Below are 13,972 nucleotides of genomic sequence, written 5' to 3' on the forward strand. Positions count from 1 at the left end.
AGGAGCTGCTTTATTGAAATTGTGTATCTGAATAAGAAATGTAGGTCAAGGATTTTGGTTAAAAGGAAAAAAAAAAAGATGGAATATATTATTTGAGTTTTATATATTAAACCACTCTTTGGAATGAAAATAAACTGCAAAAAGCATGTTTTGAGATGCAAGGATTAATATGTTTAAGAAACAATAGGCAGTCTAACATAGAATATTAAAAAAGAAATACCTGTTTTCTTCAGCTTTAATCATTGCTAAAGAAGAAAGGAAAAAAAAACAATCAAAATATAGCTTCAAAATAAGTCTATGTATAGAAGGAAAAAAGTTATCATTAACATGACTTTATAGAAGTATAGCTTTAAATATTTGTTGCTATTAATTTTAGTATTTGTGCCGTTAAAAATCAATTCAGACTGGAACAAAATTTAGAGACGCTACTAAATGAAGAATAGTAGATTTAAAAAGTGATTTCTCAGTTTAAAATAATTATTTCAGCTTTAAAAGGCACAGTCATTGACGCTTCTTTTATTTTTTGTAGTGTTTTTTACGCATTTATTTCTTACCCCAGCTGATTTTATAGTTTGTTTATCAAAGTCTTATTTCCCTTACAATATCAAACAAAACTGTGCTAAGAGTGAAAAACAAGAGCACATCATCATGTGTCATTTGTACAAAAGGGAACATTGCTTTTATAATACATAAAAGCATTATAATTTTACTAATATTTTTGCCACATCAGTTTCATACAAAGTATTTTGTCAAAAATTAAAAGGAAATATTACCTAAGCAAAGCCCTACACATGATTTTGGCTTTCAGCAGACAACTGGCACTACTGACTATAAGATATATTACTGTTTTCAAAGTTCTTCTGAGACACCAGAACAAAATATGAACCTTACTCAACTGTAAGTTATGCAGTACTACAGAAGTCCAACATCCTCTTATCCTGGTTTCCCAAGTGAATGAGGATTATAGTGTTGCCTCTCTGCCTCTCTTCTTTCCCCAAGCAACATGAACCCCTTAACAAATCACATGAAGTTCCTACTAGTTTCCAAAATTGGTGGCTGAATAAGAGTGAAATCCTGTAACAGCCCTCAAATGATGAAAGATGTGAAGCATCACCTAACTGTTAATACACACAGCATGAGACAGAGCATGGACATAGCCCTCAACAAGCCACATCACGTTAGAAGTCCTAATTCAGTTGCTACTTTGGGACACGAGGGGGAGTTGATGGTGCTGCCACATAAGTAGGGAAAACCAAAGGTATAACTGAAAAAGGAATGGTGATGAAGTGGAACACAGAAGAGACAGGATTAACTCTGTTGCATATGGGTTATTTCAGTAAGTCTCATTTCTAACAAAAGTGTAACCACTACATTTTGATACCAAATTCTTGCCATAAATCATGCATACATACAACTTGCAACCCTCCTCCACCCTCCCTGCTCAAGTTCTTTAATATTACCTTCAAGATCCTCAAGTTCTTTGGGCTTTGCCCAGCGCGATTCCTTTGTTTGGGAATTATAATAGTAGGGCTTTCCAGAATCAGATTTGTACTCTTTCCAGGGACACTTAGACAACAATTGCTGATGGAAAGAAAACAAAAACATAAAAACAAACTTACAATGGTATTTTAAAATTAAAAACATTGCTAAAAGAAGTGAGCCACGAACACCAAGCCAAGAAATAACTTAAGGATCAATGAATACAAGGGATATACTTCCCAGTGAAAATTCTCCCTAGTGACACAAACACCTTACTTATCCAGGTATTAAAGAATGCAATTCTTTTCATAAGGAAAATCTATCTAAAAATTGATAAAAACTGTTTAGAGTTTTGCCCACCTTGCAGCTTCGAGTTTCACCAATGTAAAGAATTTGATAGCTGTTTTATAAACATTTTTGAAACATTCCTTATTTTAAGCGCTTGCTCCCAATGAGTGTGTGGGGGGGGAACTATCGGTACAGCTATCCTACTGCATGATAGTTAAGTTAGTAAATTCTTGCCTGCACACAAACTCATACACAGTACAATAATCTCCATTTGAAGTTAGTTTACCTCAGCAGGCGTTTTGAGATCATCTGGCTTCTCCCATGTGGACTGCTTTGTTTCAGTATTGTAGTAATATGTTCTTCCATCAGGTGATTTGTGCTCTGTCCATGTAGATTTCTAGGAATATAAAATACACCATTAAGGTTAAATAGTAATTGTGATTCAAATGCTATCAAAAGCCACTATAAAACTTAAATACAAGAGGAAAGCAGATAAACCTGTTTAGAATGCTCCTCATTAACAGAACTGTTGGTCGTGGTGGTTTGCTGGGCTGCACAAACTACAGGATGTGTTGTCTGAGGGCGAAACAAAACAGAGTTCTGAAAAGACATTCCAGTTACAATTTGTTTTCCATTTGCATGTGTATTTTAACTATATTAAAAAATTCAGTACTGAAAGAAAGGCAGCAAAACAAAATCTAAACAAATTTGACTCCACTGTTCCAAATTGGAATCTGCAAGTTCCAACCACCTTGTTCAATTACACAGAATGCAAGTCTCCCAGAAATAAAAGGACAATTGATATTTAATAATTAAGCTAGGTACAAGGTTCCCAAATGTGGAAGTGACAAACAAAAGTCTACACTGTGATATCTTCAAAGTAGCATGACTTTTTAAAAGATTGCACTTATTAGCTGTTTAAGCAAACTACTTTCTTGTCCATCTTAGAAACTAAAGGGGAAATGTTGAGAGGTATCTTTTAAACACGTAACTTGACACTTGCATAATTTTAAATGCAAGTCTGATAGTGACTGAAGTTGTTCATGGTCATTCATTGTGTCAAGTGAGATAAATTTTCAGATTACTTCCAAATGACACCTGTTTACCTACCTACAGAGTCATACTGATTCGTGATCCAAAAATTTCAATAAGTTGGGCTACAGTGCCAGTGGTATTCCACCAGCTGCTTCTCTTTTTTGTGGAAAAGTGGTACATAACTTAAATCCTAATAAAGTGAATCTGCCTGCATATCACCATACTGCTTGCAAAAAATGTTAATCCCCTTCCATCCAATCCAGTATTTGTTCCCATTCATCCAATGCATCCAGTATTTGTTCCTATTTAAGCTACTGAACTATGCTATGTTCCCAAAGCATGAAAGGAGATGCTAGTAAAACCATAACATTTCAAATAGTGTCAAGATGGAGAGAAATAAAAAGTTAAGCTGAATTACGAAGTAGCAGCAAAATGTATTGACAAAGTGGCAGTGATAACCATTCTTTTAAGGTTAGTACTTAATACTCTTCAAGAACCACAGTGATGTTTTCAAAATGAGTGCTAGTAACTATTTAGGCTATTGTTTTTTTATTGTTGCAATGTTTGGTTACAAAACTCTCAGTAAACTGGCATCCCTAATAAAGGGCCCAAAAAAGCAGAGAGGCCTGAATGGTGCCAGAACCTGAACCTGGCTTCTCCTGCTAAACACAACTATGTCAGGGAACAGCAAAGGGGACTTATCCATGGCCTGAGTTCTGCTGTACACGTCAGAACTGCCAAATCAAAATATTTATTAGTATGCAACACACAAAAAGTTACCAAAGGTAAGTAAAATACAAATCTGTTAAAGCAATCACTGAAGGAGCAGGAAAATAAAAATAAAAAAAAGAAACAATCTTTGTTCTTTGTCAGTGCAAATAAAACCCCAAACTCTACCTTGAATAACTGTCTAGCCTGACACTTGCAAAGATTTAAATCTGAAAATAGCTTTAAAGTAACATAGGTATCTAGGTTCTTAATTGCTTGCTGTTCAAAAAAAAAAAAAGTCAGACACAAGACAGACATCAATCTCCAATTTCCAAAAATAACAGAAACACACCAGAAATAAAACCTACTTTAGTTCAAGCTAAATTCTGTTCAATAACAAAATACTACTTTGCCACAAACAACGGATCATGAAAACTGTATGTATTCAACAAAGCAGAACAAATGCATTCAGAGCTATTAATTTTAACACTAATTACAGACTGCTGGTCTAAGTCTCCAGGGCTAGATAAGTAAATAAACTCCGAATAAAGAAAGAAAAGGAGATGTTAAGTTTTTTTAAACCTGTAAGCCCAAGTATGCACCACAATTCTAATAAAAACTTAGAGAATTTTGGTTTTCACTTACCTGAGTTCCAGGTGGTGTAACGCCTAAAAAAAAAAAAAAAAAAAAAAGAAAGGATTTCTACTTTTTAAGTTTGGTTTATTTTTGAGCTTACAGAATAAGTGATATCCACATTCTCCAATTCATACTGACCAGAGTGTCTCCTAATGAATCCTGAGGTGTAAGAAAAGCAGAATTTTTGACATGAGACATGTATGGACAACCTTCCTCCTCACCTCCCCAGCCGCACCATTTCTCTCTTCAGCCACTGTGGATTTACATCACTCTTGTTAAAATCTAACCTTTTTCCACTCAAGTCTGTAGCTGAATGTTACAGCTTCTATGCACCAATTCCCAGCTGCTTTCCTTAGAGAACTAGCTGTGGACACAGCAGGATTTCTGTTAATTCCAAACAAAAATAAAAAATGAAACAGTTCTATTAAACACTAAAAATGCTCCTCAACTGTATGTTCATTAAGCCCAAGATGCATCCACTGGTGTCTGCTTTCCACAAGGAATAACCCTTCTTGAAATGTTTTAGACAGATAGATAGGAAAAACTAGATAGAAACCCAACTAAGGAGTTGGCTTAAGAGACAATCAGACTCCTGAAAGATAAGGCAAGCTTCAGACTCCCTGAAGCTCAAAGCAGCAACTAGAGAGCTGAGAGGCATCTGAATGGATAAAGAGCAAGGGGAAGAGGAAAAGTGGAAAACAGTAGAAAGTGCATATGTCCAGATAGTCTGATGCAAAGGGAACTTTAGAAATGATCATTTTAATGAGGACAGGTGGAAACATGAAGGAGATTACTGAGATGACATCCACCACACAATAGACAGAGCAGTAGTAATGCAAGTGGAGGGGCTTATCAATATTTCATCATGGGAAACACTGACATTTGTATTAAAATTATTCAATCATTTTAGCTGATGCAAGTGTGTTTTTAAATATTGAAAAAAGTTCTTCATCTTTTCAGAAAGAGCTCAGGTATCTAAACACAAGCAACCAGGGGCACTTGGAGAGGCCCCATGTATCTGAGAAACTTGATGGGCCTGGCAGATCTCACAGAGGACTTGTGGAACACTGGAGCCCCTCGGAGCTGCAGATGGAGGCTGGGCAGAGGGGACCAGGACACCCTCAATGGCACCAAACATTCATGACCTTGTGACTGCATCCCACCCCAGTTCTGAAAATCACTTTCTCCCCCCCAAAAAAATCACCCCAAAAGACCAGTATATTTAAAAAGACAACAAAACAAAGATAAGATAAAAGATAAAGATAAGAACACAACTTTAAAAGCTGAGAAGTGTAACAAAACAATTCTTCACTTTACATCATTTTCTTAATTTCTTTCTTGTTTCATTTTTATAGACGTTTTCTAAACATTTCTGTTATAATCAGGCCTGCACCATTAAANAAAAAAAAAAAAAAATTGATAAGATTTTTTTTTCTTTTTTAAAGTTAAAACTCAAATTATACAGTGTCTGAAAGAAAAAACAATACATAAAGATTCCATAGGAATCAATGAAAATGTCAGTTATTGGAAGGCTAAACAGGCTATTTATATGGGATAAAAAAGCTGTAATTCCATATGGTGAAGGGCATTCAACTCAGAACTCTTTGGAAAAAGTATCCAACAAGTCTCTTTCCAGTTCAGATGAGAACAAAATAAGCAAGCCTGGCCCCCATTCTTCAGCACAATTTATTTTTAAGTATGCATGCCATTACTCAAGCAAGCAGGTAAGCTTTTGGTTAACTTATAAAAAGGTATAAGCACAAGCTGGAATGTGTCCTTAAATAAGCACTGTTGGAATCTTTACATTCCGAGAAGCTGACAGAAAGTAGCCGGAGTACAGATCCACACCGACAAACTACAGGCACTGACAAGAAATCTTTTATCTTTAACACTTGCACTGCTGTTCCCTAATCTCAGAAGTTAATTAGTCGTAAATGTCCACCAAAATCCAAGAACTTTATTAAACCAGTCTGCTTCCCATGCCTCCATGAATATTAAAAAAAAAAAATTAAAAAATCTTGCATACAAAAGTATAGTTTTAAAAATATTTTAAAGTACTTCCCCTAATTTTGGTGAAATATTTTGAAATTAGAGCAGATTGTTTATACTTACCTACTTGTGCATCCATAGCGCTCACTCCTGGCTGTAGAAACAATCGACAGATATTTAATTACAATTGGACTGAATGCTTAAGGCATTAATAAATATAGTACATATCCAACAAGTTCCTTCAGCAGCAAAATTCTCTATGATCTTAAATATGGATTCCTAGCCACCCATCACCCACCTAATTATTACTGCTTCTTAAAGAAATGATTAGGGAGACCAAACCAATTTTCAGAAAGGCAACACATGCAATAATCTACACCGGAGGGTCTCTTGACATCATTTCAGTACATCTCTATCTCCCAAATGGGTAGTTCCGAGGCAGTGGGGTGAGGGGAGGGAAAATGAGTTTCTGAATTTCTGCCAGAGTAGCTTAGTAGAATTCTGTTACAATTATGTTGCCAAAAGCAAACACCTTCAAACGTACTGAAGTGTTGAAATTGTTGCATTCCTAAAACTGCTTGTGAGTAACTAAAGGTCTTAGAGACACTCTTACTGATAGAATTTCAAACTAAGAAAAGATCAACATAATTCAAATAAATTTTTCCCAGCTTCTTTCTTTTTCTTTAGACAAAAATACAGCTTACAGGTTTATCATCCACTAGGGTTTATCTTTCAGTTCTCTTCTATGAGTTATTAACAAAAATCCCTCATGTAATAACAAACTAAAAATGTGTTGGAAAGAAAAGAAACCGTATTACCTCAAATCAATCCAACAGCATTAAGCAGGACGAATCACTATGAAATTTAAGACCCTAAAGCTCATTCTGTATATTAAGAAAATCCAGCTACTCTGTGCATGTGTGCATATGTCTACGCTCATAAACAATCCTTCTAATGTTTCTGTTCTTGTGCCTATTTTTACTTTTCCAAATTCCCTGATAATTTGCCGTGTATTGTAAGAGCACTTGCCTGACTGAAATCATCATTTTGAGGAATTACATTAGTTCTAATCAGTTTTTGGAAGTAAACAGTTACATAGATCACAAAACAGATAAGGAATCTTATAACAGTGCTCTGAATGATCAACATACTCACATAAAACACAGTCAAGACCAAAGAGCACTGACATCAATATAAAGAATCCAACTGGCCTCAGTGAGTTCTAGATCACATTTTACACTTGAAGACAGCATATTTTTCATCAGCTAGCTATGAAAATGATCAGATAGCTGGAAATCTGATGAAACTTCTTGAGCAAACCATGAAGGCTACAAAGGCCACAATTTTTTATTCACCTACAAATTATTTTAAATTAGAAAAGGGTAAAAACTTTCTTTCATTTCTAAAGCACCTTCTAGGCTGTGGCACACCTTCCATAGCAGGGAGGTAGAAGAATGCTTCCATGACAGACAAATGCCTTCTGATATCACGCGCACAGGTATGATCTCCAGCTATCACTGCCAAGAGGGTTAAGAGTGAAATTAAAAGTTGAAAGCCTCTGCTGTGCTACTTTGCCTCCTAAATACCACATATCCACACCTGATTCAATCAAAATTTACTCCTAAGACATCTGGAAACCAAAAGATGTGCCTTCTCTCTAAAATATTTAAAATATACAGTAGATATTCAAAGTTAGTTGAGCTAACACTATTACCCTGCCCCTTTCTAAAACCATGTTTGGGCATAGCATTTTAAAGATTTTTCTTCGAAGGGCTGAAATTCTTTCAAAATTTTCCATAAGCACCACTTGCCAGAAATTCATGCTGACTTCAGTATGGGATACAGGGTAAATCACTAACATTCTGCCTACTAGGTAGCTATTAAAATATTTAGTGCATTAGTAAGTAGTACCGTGAGCACAAGAACTTTCAATGAAGAATGGTTCCCATGAATTTGCCTTTATTTAAATTACACTAAGGCTGTAACATACACTCATGTCCCATTAGACAACAGAGAACAGCAGTGAGAAACAAACTTCTAACTAATGGGCAGATTCTCTAGCATCTGCCCAAACATTAAACTGAAGACTCTTCCCCACTCTTAAGATAATTAATATCCTCTATTTGGTATGAATTCTCCGTTATCCAGTGCATGTCAAAGTGACATTACATCCTTTTCCTCAACAGTTTCTTCTCTACTTGTAGAAGCTCGGTATGCTTGTGATCTTTCTCTCACAACTGTGGCTGAATTGTCCAACAGGCTTAAGAGACCAGGGTGGGGGTGAGTGGACTGTTTAATATAATGTCTGCTTACACGTAACCTATTTAGTAGAATAAGTAAAAAAAACTTTTTTGGCAAACCCTCAATGAGGAAAAACAAGTGGAGCATTGACCAGCTTTTATTTTTAAAAATAATCAACAAGGCAGTAGCAAAGGTTCTGTGTTTAGCACTGTAGAAAACTTTAGAGTTCTACAAGGATGAAATATGACTTGGGGACATTATCTGCCTAACAAGAAAGTAAAAAAAAAATTTTTATTTCTAAATTTAAGTGGAAAGAAGTGTTTTACATGGACCTCCTTAAGTTCCTTTAAATCTCTCAACAGACTATGTTCATAGGAAAGAATTTTACCCTTTCTTCTCCAGAAAGAGAATTCTGTCTATAATGTCTGCAATTTCTTCCCTCTCCATTTCCACCCAGATAACTTCTTCATACTTTTTCCAATTTCAGCAAAGTTTCCTCAAGTTCTAAAATGTGCTAATTTTCAGAAATTTTTTTTTAAAAATCAGAAATGTACTGGTCAGGCAACTAGCCATACCTCCAAACAGCCTGAGTTCACACTGTTCCTGCCAAGGATACAAGCAGGTAAGGGACAAGGAAGGAGCCAAGAGGAAGCATTATAGGAAGCAGAAACACAAGAGATATAGCAGGACAAAGGAGATATGGTTACAGTGAAGAGTTTAAAGGCTATGAAAAAATCCACGGGATGCCAAGAATCACTAGTTCCACCTCTCACAGAGAACTCGTTATCATTTTACAAGAACTCAAAAGCCTGATAAAACTTCACTGCAATTAGCAAGACCTTTTTCATAATCCAATTCAAGAAAACAAATGCATACCCATATTGAAGTAATGAAAGCAATTGAAATGAAGGAATTTTAAAAAACAGAAAAGGTAAGTAATACTCACTGGAACCGTAGGCTGCATAGCAGCTTGGGACATGTGAGACATCATCATTCCAGGCATTACTGACTGCATCATTCCAGGCATCTATAAGTAAACAGTATTTCAAATACACTTTACGATACTTTTAACACCAATTTTTTTTTGTTTTGTTTTAAAATAATCACACAGTACTAGTTTCTAACCCAAACAAACCTTACAAGCACTTTACAACACACAGTTAAAGGAGTTGTAGAATTCTGCTTCCCTTCATTACACTCCTACAGAATGGACATTAGGAATAACAAGTCTACAGTATATTCCAAGGTCTGATAAGAAATATTAGTAAAGACAACTGTTTTAAATTACAAAAGAACAATAACAAATGATGAGTGACCTGTTAATATGCTCTTATTGAAATCCTACACTAAAACAGGAAAATTAAAGGTTGTGGGAAAGATTTCTGCAAAATTCCAAGGCCACACAGAAGCTATTAAACAAAGAAAAGGTAAACCCAGTCTACAATTAGTTCCATTTGTAACTTTTGGCAACTCTCAACCTGTCTCCCTCTCCTCTTACCTCTGCAAGTAGAAGAAACATTTTACAGGGATACTAGAAAAAAGAGTTTCTGTAAACATTTTCATGATGAAAAGAGCTGTCATATTTAAATATCAAAGGTCTAAATTGCTTCTGAACTGTTTTTCAAAACGTATGGAAAAAACATTAATACAGATATACAGTATTAAACCATGTGACTTTTCTTAAAACAACATGAGCTTGGTAACAGGGACATACCATAGCATACAAAAGAAAAGTTCGAGTCTAGACTTATATCCGAGTTTGTTGTGTGGTCTGATGAGACAAAAACCCCACAAAACTGCTACTTAGATAAGCTAGCTTTTGCTCAAATATTTATGCTTATACTCTCAAAGGGATGGTCACTACAACACATTATACACAGGAGTTACCCACTGGAAATAAAAATTGATGCACTGAGAAGTTGCTAAAAATGTTACTGAAAAAGTTTTAATTTTGTGTGTTTCCTATAATTTTTGTTGATCTTGGTTTTTAAGAACCGGTGAGCCATAAAGAAGCAGCAAAATGAACAAAACATAGTTTAGGTCACTACCAACATGATTTCTTGGCCACTTAGCCCAAATAGGTCTTGAGAAGTCAACCCCCTTCAACCTTTCAGTTGTCCCCCTTTACCTTTATTGTCCTTGGCAGGCTGGCCAAGTGACCCCATCCCCCTGTATCTTCAGGGAGCATCAGGTTACCACTCTCCTCATCTTGCATCTCTTGTGCGGAGAGAGGGATATTTGGTAGGGCTACTGCTCCACCCTCAATCCACAAGGTTTTCTTGGGAGGGTGAGGAAGAAAGGAAAGACTGGAAGGCGGCCCCCTCCTATTCCTTGCCATCCTGTAGAAGCAGGAGAAGAAAGCACTCTTGCCCCACTGCTACTTGCAACTAAGGGGGCTCTGAGAGTGTGAAACTTCTTAAAAGCCCTGGCCCAGGTGCTGAAGAAACCCTATGTACTTCTCAGTTTCCAAGTAACGCTGACCCCAAGTCCACAGAGAAAAATACATGGGAAGAGAGACCCAATTCTTTTCCATTATGTTGATGGTAGGCCATTACTTTTGCTTAAGGTCCTGTGTAAAGCAATTACTTGTCTACAGGGGTTCACCTCAGCAAGGAGATAAACAAGCTACAGGAACATCCCATCCATGCTAAGTGTCACAAGTAAATCCCTTGTATCTGCTGCAAGAAAAAGCTTAGCATCCAAGGAAACAAGGCAACACCAGCTGATACTCTTGCACTAAAACTACTGTGCTGAATATATTAGCCTCTTGTCCCCTCCTTATGGCCACAGGGTCACTGAGCCTCTAATCTCTTCTTGCCATGCCACATAACTAGCTTTTCACTCTGTATCTAACAAAAAATCAGTAAGTTCTCTATTTATATTGTTCACTAAAATATCAAGACTGAAATATTCATTACGTGAGAATAAGATCAACAGAACAGAAATGAGAAAAAAAACTGTTAAGCAGAAGAAAAAACAATTGCTAGACATTTTTAATACACAAAAGCCCACATGATTAGCTATCATGCTAATGGTCGAGTCCTCCTTATCTTTTTAAATTGCATTAGTCTTAGAGCATAAGCTCTAACAGACTGCAAAACCACGCTGGAGGCTCCTATCAAGCCTGTATACCCTAACTTTAAAAAAAATATATATATATATTTACACATGCTCTATCCAAGGTACTGCAAAGGAAGAAAATGAGTTGCCAGTATGCGCTTGTGGGCTCTTCTCAAAGGTTCAGTCTTTAATACCATCCTCTGACTAGTCTGGTCTAATCTATCCCTCTGGTGTAGCCAACATTACTTCATCTCTACTTAGGCAAACCATTACTACAAGTAGCATCATTAGAGAATTTGTTCTATCCAGGAAGAGAATTGCTTCTTTCAGAAGTTCAAAACTTAATGAGAAACTACATGGAAAAGGACCTTTCATGGTTTCAAATTAAAACTTGAAATCTGCAAAAGCATGGATATGAGTCTGGCTACTCTACTTGTCAACCCACTTTCAAACTTGTCAATCTGAATAGCCAGATTTGTTTTTCAAACTGTGCATTACACTAGCACCACCAGTATATTATACAGAACTAAACAGCCCTTAGGATATTGGAGACTGCAAAAATGCAGATCTTATTTATTTCTTCCCTGCATCTCCCTATAATTGTTGGCCATGCTTGGATGTAAGAGTGAGCCAAGAACTAAAGAGACAGAAGTTCTCTACTGTTACTACCTATGAAAAAAAACACTACTTTATGTTTCTAGTATTTTTTAGTAGGACAACCTTACTTCTTCAAAATCTACAGGAAACTATCTAAAAGATTTATTAAAAAACAAATTATGGATTCATATCTATGACTATTTAAAATTAAAGTTCCAAAACTGTGAAGCACTTTCATTACCTGTTAAAACGAGAAGAGTTTCCACATGGATAGGAATGGTTGCATAAAACATCCTGAATTATTCACATTATTGTTTGCAAGCTACTATATGAGACTTACCTACCTCAGGAATTATCTGACCTCATTATGGGAAGAAAGAAAGAAAAAGATTCAGTAAAACTGCCTTACCTGCCCCATTGGTGGTCCTCCCATTGGAGGCATCATCTGAGGCATCATACCATGTGGAACTGGTGGCATATTAGGTGGTCTTTGACCCATAGGGTGCATTCCCATGGGCGGATAATGTGGCATGCCTGGGTGTCCCATCTGAAAGACATCAGCAAACAAAAAAATTAGCACAAAGCCAGCAACCCTCCCATCCCCCTAAAATGCAAAAGCATTAAGATTAACACTCCACTGGAAATGATGCAGTCAATTTTAGCTTAACGCTGCCAGACAGCAAGCAGGACAATTATATTGAAATGTTTACAAGTCAATTCCAGTGTTAATCATACTCTAGAAGAGTACTCTTCTAGGATCTGTAGAGCTGGAGATCATCAGAATTAACAAATGCATTTAAAACTTCACAACCAACAGCCAAATGAAAAAAAAAATACATCTTTCATGTTATAATTTGTCATAGAAACACATACTTAATTTGTGTGTGACTATTTCTGCATACTCTTCTATACAATTAAGATTAATGCAAGTACCCCTGGGGCAGAGAAGTCAATCAAATCACCAACATATCTTTTTCTTCTTACATCTAAGGCTGAACTAGCTTCTACCTTGATTACAATCCTTGTTTCTGTATCTTCCTAAAAATCTGCATCCTGTGGTTGTTCTTATACTTGGAATAGTCACAGTAATAGGACTAAAAAAGCTGGCATACGGAAAAAATCTGTTCTGTAAACACACAGAAACATAGAGGACTTTCTTTTTCATATTCAGAGACTAACTACCAGAATGTATTAAAAGCCTTCTATTCTAGTCAGACGCATCAGGCATTAAGCATGCCTTAGGATAAAGACTTAAAAGCACTTTATTTTGAAAGACAAACAATTCAGCTCTGCATCTTACTTGTGTATTTTGTATCCATTAGCTTATTAACACGAAAGCTATTTTTAAGCAAAATGTTGTTTTTTGAGAAGGATCCTTAGCAGAAAAAAAAAAAAGCAAGTAATACCTCTTTTTCATGATTTAAAAACAATTATTCTATGAAGATTTTCTGGGGGGTACCCGAAGGCATGAATATTACCAGTCTCTGAAGTTGGGGCAGGGGATATTATGCAAAAGCCACAAGCAACTGAAAAGGTTTGAAACTTAAGAATGTAATCAAAATATATATATGAGAGAGAGATTCATATATTCATGTACATATATATACACACATACATACACATGCATGTTCCTTGAACCTCATGGGGGACACGATGCTAACGGATTTACTAGGTCTCGGATGCTCTCCAAAGAGCTGCAAGCGTAAGTGCAATGTTTCCTCAAATCCTTCGCATACCCTCTCAATATCGCTATATACATACACACGTGTATATATATATTTTTTTACTTGCTGAGGGACCTGCCAAGCAAACGCCGTTTAACACGTCCCAGCTCCTCCCTGCCGACCCGCGCAGCACGGGGCTCGCCGGTGGGGGCCGGCACCGGCCAAGCCTCCGCTTCCTCGCGGCCGCGGGCTGCATCGCGGTGGCGGCGGGCGCT

At 36.5% G+C, this 13,972-nt stretch overlaps 1 protein-coding gene across 9 annotated transcripts in view; it reads right to left on the minus strand.

The window, feature by feature from the left end:
• The window catches only part of PRPF40A (pre-mRNA processing factor 40 homolog A), a 29,313-nt gene that overhangs the window by 14,744 nt on the left and 597 nt on the right, over positions 1-13,972 (minus strand). For 3 of the 9 annotated variants that reach the window (XM_026058289.1, XM_026058284.1, XM_026058287.1), the window contains exons 2-9: positions 12,443-12,580; positions 9,323-9,403; positions 6,259-6,289; positions 4,156-4,178; positions 2,266-2,343; positions 2,054-2,164; positions 1,461-1,581; positions 221-245 (exon numbers count right to left, since the gene is read on the minus strand). In XM_026058289.1, coding sequence (XP_025914074.1) covers positions 221-245; positions 1,461-1,581; positions 2,054-2,164; positions 2,266-2,343; positions 4,156-4,178; positions 6,259-6,289; positions 9,323-9,403; positions 12,443-12,580 — 608 coding nt within the window. Of the gene's footprint in view, positions 1-220; positions 246-1,460; positions 1,582-2,053; positions 2,165-2,265; positions 2,368-4,155; positions 4,179-6,258; positions 6,290-7,546; positions 7,653-9,322; positions 9,404-10,504; positions 10,716-12,442; positions 12,581-13,972 lie in introns of those variants that run through there. The other 6 variants (XM_026058283.1, XM_026058286.1, XM_026058282.1 and 3 more) reach the window with 4 other exon arrangements.

Source organism: Apteryx rowi, unplaced genomic scaffold (genome assembly GCF_003343035.1).
Source record: "Apteryx rowi isolate R43461 unplaced genomic scaffold, aptRow1 scaffold_145, whole genome shotgun sequence".
NCBI lineage: Eukaryota > Metazoa > Chordata > Aves > Apterygiformes > Apterygidae > Apteryx > Apteryx rowi.